The 16492-nt window shown below is 38.6% G+C and overlaps 1 protein-coding gene across 1 annotated transcript in view; it reads left to right on the forward strand.

Moving 5' to 3' along the window:
* The first annotated feature begins 10179 nt into the window (after positions 1-10179).
* Positions 10180-16492, forward strand: part of SLC38A11 (solute carrier family 38 member 11) — a 70935-nt gene continuing 64622 nt past the window's right edge. The window contains exons 1-3 of the mRNA XM_006160253.3: positions 10180-10332; positions 10800-10914; positions 13763-13837. Coding sequence (XP_006160315.1) covers positions 10204-10332; positions 10800-10914; positions 13763-13837 — 319 coding nt within the window. The 5' untranslated portion in view covers positions 10180-10203. The remainder of the gene's footprint in view (positions 10333-10799; positions 10915-13762; positions 13838-16492) is intronic.

Here is a 16492-nt window from a genome sequence, read left to right on the forward strand (position 1 = left end):
CCTCTCTAGGTTTGGAAAGTTTTCTTGCAGGATTTAGTGGAATAGATTATCAATGCCCTTATGGGTCTCCTCACCTTCTGGAATACCAATTATCCAGATATTTGGACGTTTGATGGTATCCAGTACTTCTTGCATATTATTCTCAAATTTTGGGGCCATTTTCTCAGTCTTTGTGGTGGATTTTTCTAGGCCAGCCATTTTCTCTTCTAAATCTGAGATTCTATTTTCTGAATGATCTAGTCTGCTTTTAATACCTTCAAGGGAGATTTTTACTTCTTGTATTATAGACTTCATCTCTAGCAGTTCCGTATGAGTCTTTTGTAAAGTGTGTAATTCCTCTTTTAGATCTTGCAGGACTTTCCTCATCTCCTGGAACTCGTCAACTTCTTTCTGCTTTCTCTTTAGGAGTTCATTATCTCTCTTCTCTTCCATCTCTGTTAGCTTCGACATTATGAATGCTCTAAATTCCTTATCAGACATTTCCATGATTTTCACCAAACTGCTTATGGAAGAAGAAGAGTTACTCATTTCCCTTGGAGGAGAGGTATTTTCTCGTTTTCCCATATTTCTCGTGATCCAGTGGTGATTTCTTGTCATCTGATGGATGGTGTGTTTCTTTCAAATTCTTGAAGTTCAGCCTGAATGTTCAGGAGCAACCAGACAGAGGTGATCTAGAATCTCTTTGCCATTCTCTTGTGATCGCTGGTGCAGCAGATTCAGTAGATATTGGGGAATATTTTAACCCTATTAGTATTTGGATGTTTAGCTACAGTGCTCTTAGATCCGTCTAAAATCACAATGAATGGATAATGGAGGGTGGAGAGACAAGAAAAAAGAACATGAAAAAGAGAGAGAGAAACAACAAAAAGAAAAAAATAGACAAAAAAATTGTAATTACTGTTTTTTTTAAAAAAAATCACAAAATAGAAAACAGTACGGTGCGCTTGCACGCCGCTTGAAAAATCTAGTTTGCTGGAGCCATGTGGAACCTTCTTCTGAAGGCCCAGCTTCTTTTGCCTGGGTGGGAGGACCAGAGCGATAATTAACAAGATAAAAGGTGGAGCTGAGAGCCAGAGAAAAACTGTGCCTTTTAAAAAAAGTGTAAAAAGGAAAATTACATAAAAAAAAGAGGGAAGACAGAAGCAGGGAGAGATAGGAACTGAGACAGAGAAACAGAGATAGAAGGCTGGAGATGTGGGGTGGGGGGGGGGCTCCCTACCGCTAGCTCATTTGTTGGAGGCTGAATTATCAGTAGAAAATCTTCATTCCCTGAAAAATTTAGTTCGCTGGAGCCATGCAGAAACTTCTTCTCTGATTGTGAATATTTCTATAATTACTGAAGTCACTGAGGTAGTTAGGTTGCCTCCACTGAATTATCCTTGAACACAGCACACAAAAACGGTATCAATTTATAACTTAGCAGAGATCATTTGAACCAACACAGAACCCATCACACATAGATAACAGACTAATGTTTTAATTTGTTGTGAAATAGAAAATTATTTCAAAATGAATTTCCAAGAGGATATGGTTTCTTCTAATCAAGATATAAAAAATGTACAAATAATAAAACACATAGTTGTTTTCCCTGCTAACTGAACCAGAGAGGAGTTATGACATTCGGACAACCACCTGCTATTTAAGTTAAAGGGAAAAGGGGGTGTGACTTATTTTCACTCTCCTCTAGCAGCTGAAATGTGTGTGTGTGTGTGTGTGTGTGTGTGTGAGTATGTCTGTGTGATTTGAGCACTTTTAAAACTTGTTAGATTGCTCTTATTTTTTTCCCCAAAAGGCATCCAGTGATAAATTATATAAGCTTTTTAACTGGGCATACTTCAAACAAAAAGGTAATTGATTTTAACAATTAAATTTTAAAATACAAAACATACATGGAGCATACTATCATGTTATGGTTTATTTTGATTTTTTGCTGCTATTTAACTTTAAGTCCTTGGCTTCTTCACTATGGATCATTTACATTTTACTTGCTGTATTATTTCATTACCTTTTTTCCCTGTCCTTGTAGTGGGGATATTTAATGGCAGGCCAACACCATAAATAAAGGATTCAATAGAGACTTGCTGTCCTGAGCTTCCCAGCACATCTGGGTCAGGATCCTGCAAAGCAAGGTCATGGGAATGTGGCTACAGTTTGGGCTGTTGGTTCTCTTGTCCCTAGGGAAATGCAGGTCCTTTTGGGCATTCAGTTGAAGGAGGCAGTAGTATTTATAACAAATCTAAATAGATTCTCATCGTTTCTTACTCATACTATTTTAAAAGTTCTTTTAAATATCAGGCTGAGTTCCCATCCGGGTATGTGGCAATTATTCATTTTGTTCATATTGAGATTTTTTTAGAAAAAACATCTTAGAGTCTCATGCTGAAAAGAAATAGGTTGTGGGGCCAGCAGGTGGTGTGGTGGTTGGGGTGCTGGACTCCCACATGGTTGACTGCTGTTCGAGTCCTGGACTTGGTGGATTGCTTTCTCATTTTGTCTCTCTTTTACTGTATGTCTCTCTCTGGTGAATGCCTGTATAAAATAATAATAATAATAATAATAATAAGAGTAATAATGACAAGTAAGATAAAATAAATAATTCTTTTTTTAAAGAATTACTTATCACATTGGGTAAAATTTCTTTACAAACTAAGTAATGTATTATGATTGAATGTATAAATAATAATAATAATTTAAAAACATTTGAAGTGTAGTGACAACAATCAAAAAGAATTTGCTAAAGTCATCTTGTACCAGGACTTAGGCTAAGTGCAAAATGTACCCACAAGTGGCTGCAGAACAAGTTCAAATCTGATCAGCAACAATGACGTACTAAGGAAAATAAAAGGAAAGAAAGATGCCTTGTATCCAATGTTTCAAGGAAGGTGTAGCATTTGCAATGCACGTGGAAGAAGGGGTAGCATTTGAGCAGCAAGAATTAGAATAAGAGAAAGTTGAAAGTAGATGAAAGACCGGGGAGAACGGTTGAATTAGGGTTGCCATGCAGTGTAACAGGACCCCAGCAACTTTATCACTGCTGGGCCCAACACTGCCCCCAACCTACCCTACTTGGGAAAGCAAAGAAGGAAAAGTCGTAGCTAGGACAAACATAAGAAAAAATAAATGGCAAAAAAGCTACATGTCTATGAAATAATGGTAGAGGGGGGATTAAAGGAGATGATGACAACTGAAATTTCCAGCTGCAGAAGTCCATTGATTTATTTTATATTTAACTACTGCCTGAAAGGAGTTAACATCCGCCTACCACACCACCTTCCCCCAACACAATCATATAGTGCACTCCCATTACGTAGAGGCTTGGTACAGGACCCCACGAATGGGAAGAAACACACCATGTCACTCACAAACTGGAGAAGGACAGCCAACATTACAAAGCATAAGGGTACAGGATTGGATAAAAACTGAACACTAAACATAAATACACAAACTAGTATGTAGTTATAATCCGTGATACACAGTCTACAGAGAGCTTGTGGTGCCATGAGAGAGGGTGATAGAGGACCAGAAACAGTTTCCACCCCTCTTCATGGAGAGGCCCATCTTTATCTCAAATGCCATATTTATCTCTCATATTTATCTCATTTAGCTTCTTAAATAATTTCTCAGAACCATCTTATATCTGATTCTTAGTTCTTCACTATATTTTTTTGAGATGTTTTTGTTATAGGATGTGTGAGCTTGCCAGAAAGACAGAGAAACAGAGAGACAGAATGCAAGAACTCACCTCGGGGGGGATGGCCACACTGCAATCCCTTCTCCTCCATTCTCCTCTTGGGACCTTGGGCACACACGCACGCACACACGCCTGGTATGAGTTTCAGCCACCGGGTCCAGGACTTGAAACGCGATCTACTACATGGGAGTCCAGTGATGTAGCCATTATGCCAACTGCTGGTCCCCGGTTCTTTACTATTTTAAAATGACTTTCAACTAGGAAACAGAATTTTGAACATTCCCAACATGAAGTAATGATAAATGATTAAAGTGATGAATGTATTATCCTGATTGGATCATTATGCATTGTATTTATGTGCTGAAAAATTACACTGTACTCCATAAATATGTATGGTTGTGTCAATTAAAATTAACAATAAAATTCAAAACAAGAGCCCCCAAGATAGAATTATTTAACTTTATTTATTTAAAACAATTTTTTTTGGAGAGGTTTTTTGCTATAGGGCATATACGCTCGCCCGAAAGATGGAGAGACAGAAAGCGAGAAATCACACCCCAGGAGCGATGCCCATGCTGCAATCCCTTCTCCTCCATTCCCCTTTCGGGATCTTGGGCACACACGCACATGTACCCAGTGTGAGTTTAAGCCACTGTGTCCAGGACTTGAACCACGGTCAACTACATGGGAGTTCAGCAAAATAGCCATTATGCCACCTGCTGGTCCCTTTATTTTTAAATTTGAATAGAGACGGACAGAGTGAGCAAAAGAGAGAGAGAGAGAGAGAGAAAGAAAGCAAGAAAGCAAGCCAACAGGTCTGGGACTCGAACCATGGTTGGCCATGTGGGAGTCCAGCACCCTTAACTGTTGTGCCATCTGCCAGCCCCAATAAGCAATTCTTTAAAAAAAAAAATAGAAAGAAATAGGTTGTAATAGATGTGAGAAAAGAATATGGCTATGAAAGAGAAAACTAAAGCAAATGAATTCAAATTAAAAACAATTTTTTAATATGGAAATTCCCAACAAATCAAGGGAAAAATTGCCTTACTTAATTCTTGCATTCACCTTATTTTCCTACATGACTTTCTTTTCTTTTTTCTTTTCTTTCTTTTTTTTTTTTTTTATTTGCCAGAGGATGTGTATTCTCACTGGAGAGAGACAGATAGATAGGTGGGGAGGAGAAAGGTCAAAGCAAGAAAGCACCCTTTCCCCCATGAGGCATAGTCACATTGCAATCCCTTCCCTTCCATTTCCTCCTCCCTGAAGGATTTTGGGCATGCACACACATATGCCCGATGAGTTTTTGTTTGTTTATTTGTGTGTTTGTTTTTCAAAGCCACTGGCTCCAGGACTTAAACCAGAAGTTTGGTCATGTGGGATTCAGCCACTTTAGCCGCTAGGCCATAGACTGGCCACAACTGTGTTTATCTTTTAATAGCTGGCAGCCATCCAGGAGGAGGGGAGGTTCAAAAGGCTGTGTTCAACAGAAGTGAAGGTATTTAGCTGACAGACAGACCCACTTCCTCCAGAATTTCCCTAGAAGAGCTGAATGTCAGTTGTAAGAGATTAATGGAGTAGACCTACAGAATGAAGCCAAGAGCCATGAAAATACCATGCAGGACATGACAGAGAATCAAGAAAACATCCAGGGCTACCTGGAACCTCGACAAATTTTCTAGTCCTGGATCCACTACATACATTCTTCTCTCACCTTCCCCTTTCTAAAGGAGACTCATAAGTTTCTGCTACTTGCTAGCAGAGGAGAACCTGGCATCTTCCTAGTCTTCATCACCTCTACAACACTTAATAATACAACTTCCTTGCCTAGTCAGAGTCCTTACTAGATTTGCGTATTTCCACTAGAAATTTACTACTCAAGTTATTCCAGTACATCTATGAAGCTATTCCTTATGTTGAGTAAACCCTGAATCCTCTGAAATTTATATTCTCTAGCCACTTTAAGCATTGAGACACAGTATCCTTTCATTATTCTAATTCCTCTCCTTTGAAAGTGCCAGCTTATGTTTATCAAATTGTAGTTTCCAGAGCGGAAAACAATAGTTTGTGTGTGGAATGACCTATGAAAATGGCCTGGATCATTACCTTGCTTTTCTCCTATGTAATTTACTCCAAGTACTTTTGCCCAAGATTACATTAGACCTTTTTTCTCAGCCCCACTACATTGTGGAATGACTTTAAACTTCTTGTTCATTGAAAGCACTAACTTTTTTTTTTACAGCTTTTTTCTTTTTCTTTCTTTTTTTTTTTTTTTTTGGAGAGGTTTTTGCTATAGGGCACGTGCGCTCGACAGAAAGACAGAGACAGAGAGATAGAAAGTGAGAAATCACCTCCCAGGGGCGATGGCCACGCTGCAATTCCTTCTCCTCCATTCTCCTCTCGGGATATTGGACACACACACACACGTGTGTGAATCACTGGCCCTGGGACTTGAACCGCAGTCGACTACATGGGAGTCCAGTGACATAGCCATTACGCCAACTACTGGTCCTGAAAGCACTAACTTTTTGAAATGAGTTACAGATAAGCTGCCTGAACCTACCCTGCACCTATGTAGTTAGTTCTTTTAGAGCCAAGATTAGAATGATATGTTTGTAAGTTAAATTTTATCTTTGCTAGGGTAAATTTTGCCTTTCTAGTCTTTCATCAAATATCCCTGACTACCCAGCTTCTTATAATTACTTCTTCCTCTAAATGCTCTAGCAAATACATATGTTTTAGTCATTTGGTACATCACTTATTCAAGTTAGTTACTTTTTAAAATTTTATTTATTTTATAAGGAAGAGATAGTGGGGGTGGGGGGGAGAACAAACTCCTTAGACTGAGTTTCATGCTCTTAATTCTCCCTCTCCCAAGTCTTTCAGCGAACCAGGATCACCAGCAGACATGGTTGTCATGTACAGGCTGACCTGGGAATCAAACTCTGATCTTCTACATGACTTCCAGTAAAGCAGAGAATTGCATTACAGCTGTGTTATTGTGGATAGGCCTCAAGTTGATCATTCTTTAAAATGGTTGGCTACAAAATATAGAATTGGCTACAAAATTTAGATGTATCTGTTCTCAGAACCTCTAGAATGCCATACATAAAATCTTTGTTGCTAGCTTGTAATGCCTATGAGCTTCCAGATAGATGACTGTGCTCGGTTGATCAATGTCCCAAACATTCTTTCCTCTTTTAATAGTAGGTGTATTGCAATGTGAGTACACAATTTATACCTTCAACTGTTACTCTTTTGAGTGTCTTTAGCATCTTTTTAAATGTATTTCTACTGAACGTTTCTAGTCTATCCAGTGTCTGTCACAAGTGATTGAGAAGGGCCATTTAACTTGAGTCTTCAATGAATGAGGAGCCTGAGATTTAGATCTTAGCTCTAAAAGAGGTTATACCTACAGCAACATAGATATACTAAAATTAAAATACATCACTCATAATCTACTAAAACATATGTACCATTATAATACCACCCCATTTCTATGTATTATGTTTTAGCATATCTTTTTTTTTTTAAAGATTTCTACCATAGAAATGTGTGTGCTCACCAGCGAGACAGAAAGCAAGAAATTACCCCTGTGGATGGCCATGCCACAATCCCTTCTCCTCTATTTTCCTCTCAAGATTTTGAGTACACTGCACAGGTGTCCAGTGTGAATTTCAAGCCACTAGGTCTGGTACCCAAACCGCAGTCGGCCACATGGGAGTCCAATGACCCAATCACTAAGCCGCCTGCTGGCCCCCTAACAAATCCTTTCAGTCAAGAAGTATCAGAATAATATTGCACTGTATTTGGGAGTTCAAAGGAAAGCATCAATTTGTGAAATAAAAGTGCTTTTTAAGTTGCCACAATTTTGAGTCACTCTTTTGTAAAATTTATTTTTTAATATTCTAGTGGCATTTCGTAAATGTAATTGAGCCAGGTCTTCCTCAGTCCTAGAGGCTAAAAGAGAATTTAATGAAGTACAAGGAACCCTCCTATTACCCCCATAAATAATTCAGTTAGTAAACCTCTTTAGGCAGATATATCCAGATTGGATGAATCAGACTTGACTATTAGAATTAGAGTTATATAATAGAATTATAGAATCATTAATACAGCCAGAGGAAGTGTATTAATAAGATTTAACTTTGTCCATAAATAACAGAAAACCCCAAGTAACAGTGGTTTAACCAATATTTCCTTCTGACCTCACCGTGAACAATCCACTTGTTTCAGGATTTAGATGACTAATTTTGAGTATCTGAAATTTGTAAACTTTGCACGGTAGGAACGAATACACAGACATTTAAAAAGAGAGGACCAGCTCTGTGGCACAGTGGTAAAGTGCTCTACAGAGAAAGGCAAATGGTACACAACTTCACGGTTCAAATCCTGGTCTCATGGGCTTCACACCAGTGTGCCCATCTAACAAGGATCCTGATGGAGGGGAAAGAATTGCAGCATGACCAGGCCCCATTGAGGGGTGCTTTCCTTCTCCCTCTCTCTCTCTCTCATGTGCACATGCTCATCCTCTGGCATTAAAAAAACAAACAAAAAGAGAGAGATATAAAGGGAGAGAAAAGCTGGGATAAAATATGTATAAAATATATAACTGACACAGAGTTGGTAACTCAAATATTCGGTCGTTGGGAAAGTCCTGATGTAGTTTTGTATTTTTTAATGCAAAAATGAGTCATGACTTTCCTGACAATCCAATTTATAAACAACGCTTACAAATTAATAAGAAAAAGGCTAACAACCAAAATCAAATGAACAAGGGATCCAAAATGAAATTCACAAAGATAGCACAAACATTTAATACATAAAAATATCCTTTACCTCAATATAAATAAGGATAATACAAATTTATATAGTAATATGTATCATTTTAAAACCCACCAGAATAACAAACTTTAAAGAAGAAGCTACATCTTTGTTTTGACAATGCAGAAAACCAAGAATTCTGCTACTGCTGGTAGAAGTGTAATTGGCACTATTGACCTGTACACAGCAATTTGTAAATATTTAGTGAGGTTGAAAATGTGCGTGTCCAACTACCTAACAATTCTGCCTCTAGAGAACCTTATTTATATGCCCCCAAAGAGTGTAAAATTAGAAAGAACTTTAATAGCTTTCAGTAGGAGAGTGGCTAACTGAACTATAGGGTAGATGACATGAATAAACCCTAACTACATATATCTACAGCCTTACATCTTGAAAATAGTATATTGAATAAACACACAAAAATAACAATGAGAAAGTAATATGTGTAACATGGGATGGAACCATCTATGTAAATTTTGAAACCATACAAGTCCATGTTATGTATCATTTATGGCTACAAATGAATAAAGCAGATAGAAAAGATAAAGACTAAATGAATGGGATGACTGTAAGTACGAATGTGAAGGTCTAGTATAGAAAAGGGAAAGGGGGGCTATACTGTGACATGAAATGTTTATGTTTACAATTTGAAGAAAGCTTAGCAGGATATTAATACTTGTTAGTTCAATGGTGGAGAGCATATGGAGTTTATTTTATAATTCTTAGACTTTCCATTAAAATTTTTTTTCATAATTTTCAGTCAATGCCTATGGATAAAGAGAACCTATTTAATCAAGTATTTAATACATTTTAGTGTTACATTGCTACTTTTATTTTCCCTGAAACTTCTCCTTGTCTTCTATCTCCTTTTGATTAATACTCTCCGGACCTCAGTTTCAACATCTATGCTATGAAAGGAGCGAATAGATGATCATTTATGATTCTTTCTAGCTCTGACACTCTAAGTACCTCCCCTTTCCCATTTTCTTGTACTCTTTCTCCCCTTTTAAGGCTCATTACCTGAATCCAATAATAATCCATCTTTTGCCTCTGGTTTCTTTTCTGAAAAGGAACAGAAAGTATTTGTTCTCAGCATGCTAAAGTAGTCAGGTTGGTTACAACCCTGGGTAAGTTTTGGTGGTTTGGTTTTGATTCTGCTTTTTAATTTTATGTGATTTTTTTTTTTTTTGCAAGTCTTCTTAAAATAAAAGTCCTACATTTTCACCTGTTATCTCTGCCCTAGGAGGTGGGGAGAGAAGGCGTTGTTAGAATAGATACTCTGTTAAAGCAGGGGTGCTACTGCGGTCTCCACTGGATCAGAGTGAACGAAAATGCAGCTAACTTACGAAAGGACGGAAACGAGGCCGTCCTAACTCCGCGAGCAATCTGGGCTGTGCAGCGCGGACGGAACAGGTTGTACTGTGCAGCATTGGGAACGGCAGTCCTCCGTGTTCCCTGAGGGAGGCGGGGCGGGGAGAGGGCGACCAGGTCCGGGGAGGGGGCGACCAGGTCCAGGGAGAAAAGGCTGTCCAGGTCAGAAACATCCTGCAGCATCTCAAATTCCGGTTGGAAACGGCCTCGGGCTGCCACAGCCTAGAGAGGACCCGCCAAAGCTTGGGCGACCCCGGCAGGGGCTCCAGGGACGCTGGCGGAACCCGCTGGTTCCTGCTCTTAGGCGGCGAAGACCTTAGATGTGTGCAAGGTGGCGGAGGAGGCTGGCCACGCCAGAGCCGAGCGCCCAGCCCCAGTGCTTTCCACCTGCTCAGGACCACCGCGCAGCCATGGGCTACCAGGGGCAGCAGTCCGTCATCCCACCGCAGGTAAAAGTAGCAGCTAGGGCGGGCTCTCAATCCTGTACCCATCCTCACCCAGTTTCATTAGCCTTGCAAGACCTCACCTACCTTCACCTAGGGTCTTAGCTTAGCGCTAGTTCTCAGGGAGAACATGTTTTGCCTTTATCTGGCTTTTTTTTTTTTCCCCTTGGCAGGCACTTTCCATTTTAACCTCTTTACTATCACAAAACTCACATTCCTGACTCCCTAACATATTCTGTACTCTGCGTACCATGCATCGGTTTGTAATCAGTATATTTTAGGGTGGAGTTGACTTTAAAAACTTGAATTATTGGCTCTTATTGTTATTTTTATTATCATTTTCATCATTATTTTACTATGGCTGTTGATCTTACTACTAATATTGTTAGTCTCCTGCATTGCATATTTATGTGATATTTTCTCATTTTTTGAGCTAGCTAATATTTGTTTAATCATTTTATCTATTAAAATAGAGAGATCTAGATGACAGAGAAACCCTCGTTTCTGAACATGAGCATAAAGAGAAAACTTGTCAGTCTGCTGCCGTTTTTAATGTTGTCAACTCCATTATAGGATCCGGCATAATAGGTAAGTGCTCTTTTTTTTTTTTTAAAATGTACATTAACAATTTATAATTGTATACAATTACAGCGTACCAAGTCATGTTCTAGTTATGAATACACTGTGAAATCATTAAATCAAGCTAACTAGCATATCCATGATTTCAAAACCTTAATGTGTTTTGTAGTGAGGTCATTCGAAGTTGACTGTCTTAGCAGTTTTGAAATGTGCTCTACTCTAAACTTCACTCACCTTGCTGGGCAATGTGCATATACGTTCTTCTGTCACACTGAGATTTTTACTCCTTCACCTTCATCTCCCCATTTCTTCTAACCCTGTTCCCTCTGTAACCACCATTCTATTCTGATTATCCAAGCGTAAGTAAAATGACTCTGAGTAAGCTGCTAGTGTTCATTGACTATTTTTAAAGGAGAAAATTGGTAACTTTCTTCCCTAACAGCCTTCCTTTTTTTCCAGTGTAACAATCTGCATTGCTTTCTTTTACTGAACCTGGGGATGCCCTTCACACCCTTTCCACAGCTGGGAGCATCTGCCTTGTGCAGTAAATTAAGGTGGAGCTGCTGGGACTTTTTTCATGGACTGCAGGGTCCATTGATAGTGTTAAATAATTTACCTTTTTCCTTTTCCCAAAGTATCCACCATTACTTGAGTCACTTTCCTATGACCTTTTAGAAGAGTTAAACCCCTACATATTTATAAATAGTGCAGGTAAAAAGTGAAAAAAAAAATCTTCTGAAAAATGAAGTCAATGCAGTATTTCCCTACTTATCTATACTGTGTTAAAATTTGAAGTACAAATTTATTACGATATTAATTTTAAATATCACATTTAGCCAACAAAATTGATTTGTTAATTGAAAAGTTAAGCAAATGGTTTCTTTTTAGACAAAGGAGCCAAATACAAAAAAGAGAAATGAACAATTCATTTTTTCCCAATGTATTAGAAAGGGGAAATTCTGCAAAGAAAAATTAAAAGTGCATTGTATTATAATAATAAAAGCAGTAATTTTTCACTGTTTAATATTCTTGTTAATTATTTGAAAGCATCTCATTTCAGAAAAGGTGAGGACAAAACAAAACCCTGCAAATTGCAATGCTTATTGGAAATACAACTTTTTCTATGGTTTTGACATCTTATTCTCAGTTATTGTCTTCTGAAAACTGGACCTTTACCTTTTTCAAAAAAGAATTGTTTATTTTTGTTTTACTTTTCCAGTCATTTATTTTAATTTGACCAGAGAGAGAGACACAGAGAGAGAAGGAAAGTGAGAAAGCAAACCACCAGGTCCAGGATTCAAACTGTGGTCGGCCATGTAGGAGTGTCCAGTGCTTTAACCACCACTCCATATGCTGGCCCTGGACCTTTAGCTTGATAGAGTTACTTTTCTCACAACTTGCTGTGCTTCATGATCTTACATTTTCCATATATAAACTTTTTAAAAATGATACATAAAATGGAGGTACTCGAGGTGAAGCAGAAGCAAGCTGGGGCAGACTTTCCTGCCTCCATGTGCCATGGAAGTGTGGTCAGCTCATTTGGCAGAATCCCAGAACTAATTCCTGATGTGAACAACTTTAAGCTAATCCATGTCAGCACCATTAAAAGTTCCACTTAATTATGCTCAGCAGCATTTTTTTTCCCTTTAAGGGAAACCTCACAGGATTAAAGTCTAGATGAGAATATTTCAATCATGTTAATTTTAAATATTTTATAATCCATAATCTTAAATTGTCCAGTTCCCCCAAAATCATAATTTTAAATACCCCTTCAGCTGATTAAAAGTTCTTCTGCTGCGGAAAGCAGGTGGTGAAGTGGCTAAGGCACTGGACTTCCACATGGTCAACGGTTGTTTGAATCTTGGACCTGGAGGCCTGCTTTCTCACTTTCCTTCTCTCTCTCCTTCTGTCTCTGGTGAGACATGTGCCCTATAGCAAATTTTTAAAAAATAATAATAAAAAGAAAGCCTGCCCAAAATCCCTGGAGGAGAAAGTAGAAGGAACTGTGGCATGGCCTGTGGGGTTGGGGGAGAGGATTTCTCAATTTCCCTCTCACTTTCTCTGTCTCTCTCCAGCAAGTGTATGCCCCCACTTGGCAAAAAAAGAAAAAAAAAAAAAAAAAAACTTTAAAAATTCTTTTGCTTTCTCATTTCCACCCTTTCCCCCTACTTAGTTGCCCCATTTTGCTTCAAGTCAGTCTCTCTTTACATATGTATTTTTTTTTTTTTGGACAGGTTTTTGCTATAGGGCGCGTGCGCTTGCCAGAAAGACAGAGAGAGACAGAGAGACAGAAAGCAAGAAATCATCCCCCAGGGCAATGGCCATGCCACAATCCCTTCTCCTCCTTTCTCTTCTGGGGATCTTGGGCATGCACGCACACGCACCTGGCGTGAGTTTAAGCCACCAGGTCCGGGACTCAAACCGCAGTCGACTACATGGGAGTTCAGTGACATAGCCATTATGCTAACTGCTGGTCCCTCTCTACATCTTTTGATCCCCCGGGGCCCTTTTTTCCTCTCTACTTTCTTTGTGAGTACATTAGAAGAGTTTGGGATCAGAATTCTCCATATACTCTAGGGCTTCTGTCACCCTTTAACCAGAGCAAACACTGTTTGTGAACAAAAACTTGTTGCTTCCTAATTCTTATTCTATCATGTCATGAACTTACTTTCTTGACATGTCCCTAACGTAATAACATTTTATTATGAAATGTGTTAATATGCTAACATTTAATTTTTGTCCTTTTATATGCATAGTTTATAAAAATTTAAATTTATTTTACCTATTATATACAGGAACTGGGAGGAAATGTCTATGTTTATTAACATAAGGGATGGGATATTTTATATCTTTCCAGGATTACCCTATTCTATGAAGCAAGCTGGCTTTCCTTTGGGAATATTGCTTTTATTCTGGGTTTCATATGTTACAGGTAAAATACAAACAATTGCTTATTCCTGCAACTTACATACACACATGCACACCCTTCAATTGAATTTCAGAGTTAATTAAAAAGCACATCAAAGAATCCTAAAGAATTTAAGCATTTATGTCTGAGGAGATTTACTTTTCTTACTAATCCTTTAAACAGATTAGAAAAAGTAGAAGAGCATTATATATTACCAAGCCTAAATCCTTTTCATGTGCCTTTTTCAGAAAGAAAAGTGGTAGATGGAGCAGACAATTTAAAGGTTAAGTAAGGCTAAGTGGGGACTGTTTTCCTGTGCAGATGGCAGGCCTCATGGACAGGTGCACGTGGATCCTCCCCACGTGATCCTCCCCACTGTGTTTGTGCAGGTGGAGCTGATGCCCTGTGCCCCAGCACTGGCTTTGCCACCCTTCCCAAAGCATTCTCCCACCCATACTGCCTGCCTGTCTCTCAGTGCAGCAGTAAGGTGTTCCTATGACGCTTCTCTTCTGCTTTCTGCTCTTCCTGTAACAAGTTCATTCACACCCAGGCCCTGCCATTCCCCCACATAAGTGATGATTTTTACACCTCATCATCTCCTCTTCCTGCTGTCCTCATCTCTGCTCTGTCATCCCGTCAGCTTACCTGTGAGGCAAACAAATTGTCTTTCCTCTGTGTTGGGTTCACTATGAAAGAGGTGGCAATCATAAATAGATGCTACCCGCAGGGTTACTGCTGTGGTGGCTGCTATGTGTGTTCACCTAGATGCCCTTGTACCAGTTGGTACGAGACACCTCAGCAGCCCCCTTCTCTGGAGTGTGGACCTGGGCCTCGAAGGAGCTGTTTTCCTGTGAGATTATGACACTGCCTTCCCCTACTTCCCTATAGCCTTCAGTCAATGACTGTGTTAGGGACTTAAAGGCCAATTTCCAGACCTCCAGGATGAGTTCATCATGTGTGCAGTTGGGGATCCAGAGCACCAGCACCACCATGCTCGGGTGCAGCCAGTCTCCACGTGAGTCTGCATCCTTCCAGAGCTGGTTTCCCCGCCTGCTCCTCTCACTGCCCTTCTCCTGAGAGCATTCCAGCCTTAACTTTCTTGACAAAGAATCCCTGTTTTAGTTCTGCTTCTAGAATCTCTGACCAAGATGCCATTCCTCCTAAAATCTAGGCTTTCAAGACAACCCTCTAACTGCTATTTTTTCTTGGGGTTAGGAAGAAACAGTAAAGCTTGTTAATAGATACCAAATTCAAAGCTACAAAGACACTGCACTCTTTTCCTCCCTGCCCAAGACCTCAGCTTCTTCTAGGTTCTGCAGTTTTTAACTGGTAGCTTAAAACCTAGCTTTTAACTGATAGCTTATTTAGCGGCGTAGGACACTCACTTCATGCTTACTTACGGTTTCTGGTGTTTAAAAAATGCTTTCCGTTCATTAGAGCACTTATACTAAAAGATTCCATTCAAGGATTTACTCCGGTCACGTTTTAATTTCCTGTTTCTTAGTCAATCAGCACTACAAATAATTCATTTCCACCCAGGCATAATCACTGTGGCTTGTTTAAGTGAACGGTAAACATTTACGCACATTGTAAACCTAGAAAAAATGAAAAATATATACTACCAAGAATTAGGACTTGAAGAGGATGAATAAAGTCCAATTGTATTATGCCCCAATTAGTTATAATGTAAGTAATGTTTAAATTAATGCTGTATATAAGCCGATAACAATGCTTGTGAACCGTGCTTGGGAAAGCCCCGTATTGCAAAGTTACTAATTAAAAATTACAACTCACTAAAGCTCACGTTATCCAAATCCTTAAATAATTTTGGCAAGTAAAGAATGAATATACAAAAGCAAAGCAATGTATAGGCTATAATTAATTTTTAAATTAAATTTGTAAGAGTAAAACATAAGTAGGATATAAAGCTAAATGTTTCTTTAAATTGACAGTATAATTGAGCAGTGGGATGTCTCTAGAATTTTTCTTTTGCTTTTTTTAGGCCTTAAATGAGATATATTTCATTCAACAAGTGGTTTTTAAATTCTATTTCCATGCGTGTGAAATGTTGAGGAACAAAAACATGATAAATATTTACAACAAAGGATTTTAATTTAATGTTTTCGTATTTGTTGCTTAAGTAACATTTTTGAAGATTCTTTCTTCCATGAGAGAAAGACAAAGAGACAGAGACAGAAAGACAGGCACTCGAATAGGATCTTCACACTGTGATCTACCCCTAGCTGATCTGGATTATAGACGTGTGGACACTCACCCCGTAGACACACAGAGGCCCTAAGATACAATCCCAGGACCTTCCCATGTGGTTCCAGCTGCATTACTGCTTTACAACCATCTCTATGCTCTCTAGAGTAGTTTTTAGTGTCCAAGCATATGTAATATTTAAAAGGAAATCCTCTTTTAAAATAACATTAATTCATTCATGGAGTATTCGAACATTTATATGCAAAATATTTAAAGAGAGATCAAAATGTTATAGAGATTGATATTTTAGACACTTAAAATATTTAGTGAAATATACTTATAATGTGTAGGGTACAAGCAGATAAAGGTATTTAAATTTAATTATTGACTAAATTCTTTAAAATTGTTAAATTAAGGTAATACCTTTTTTTTTTTTTTTTTTTGAGAGATTTTCACTGTAGGGCACGTGCGCTC

Source organism: Tupaia chinensis, unplaced genomic scaffold (genome assembly GCF_000334495.1).
Source record: "Tupaia chinensis unplaced genomic scaffold, TupChi_1.0 Scaffold000674_1, whole genome shotgun sequence".
In the NCBI taxonomy this organism is placed as follows: Eukaryota; Metazoa; Chordata; class Mammalia; order Scandentia; family Tupaiidae; genus Tupaia; species Tupaia belangeri.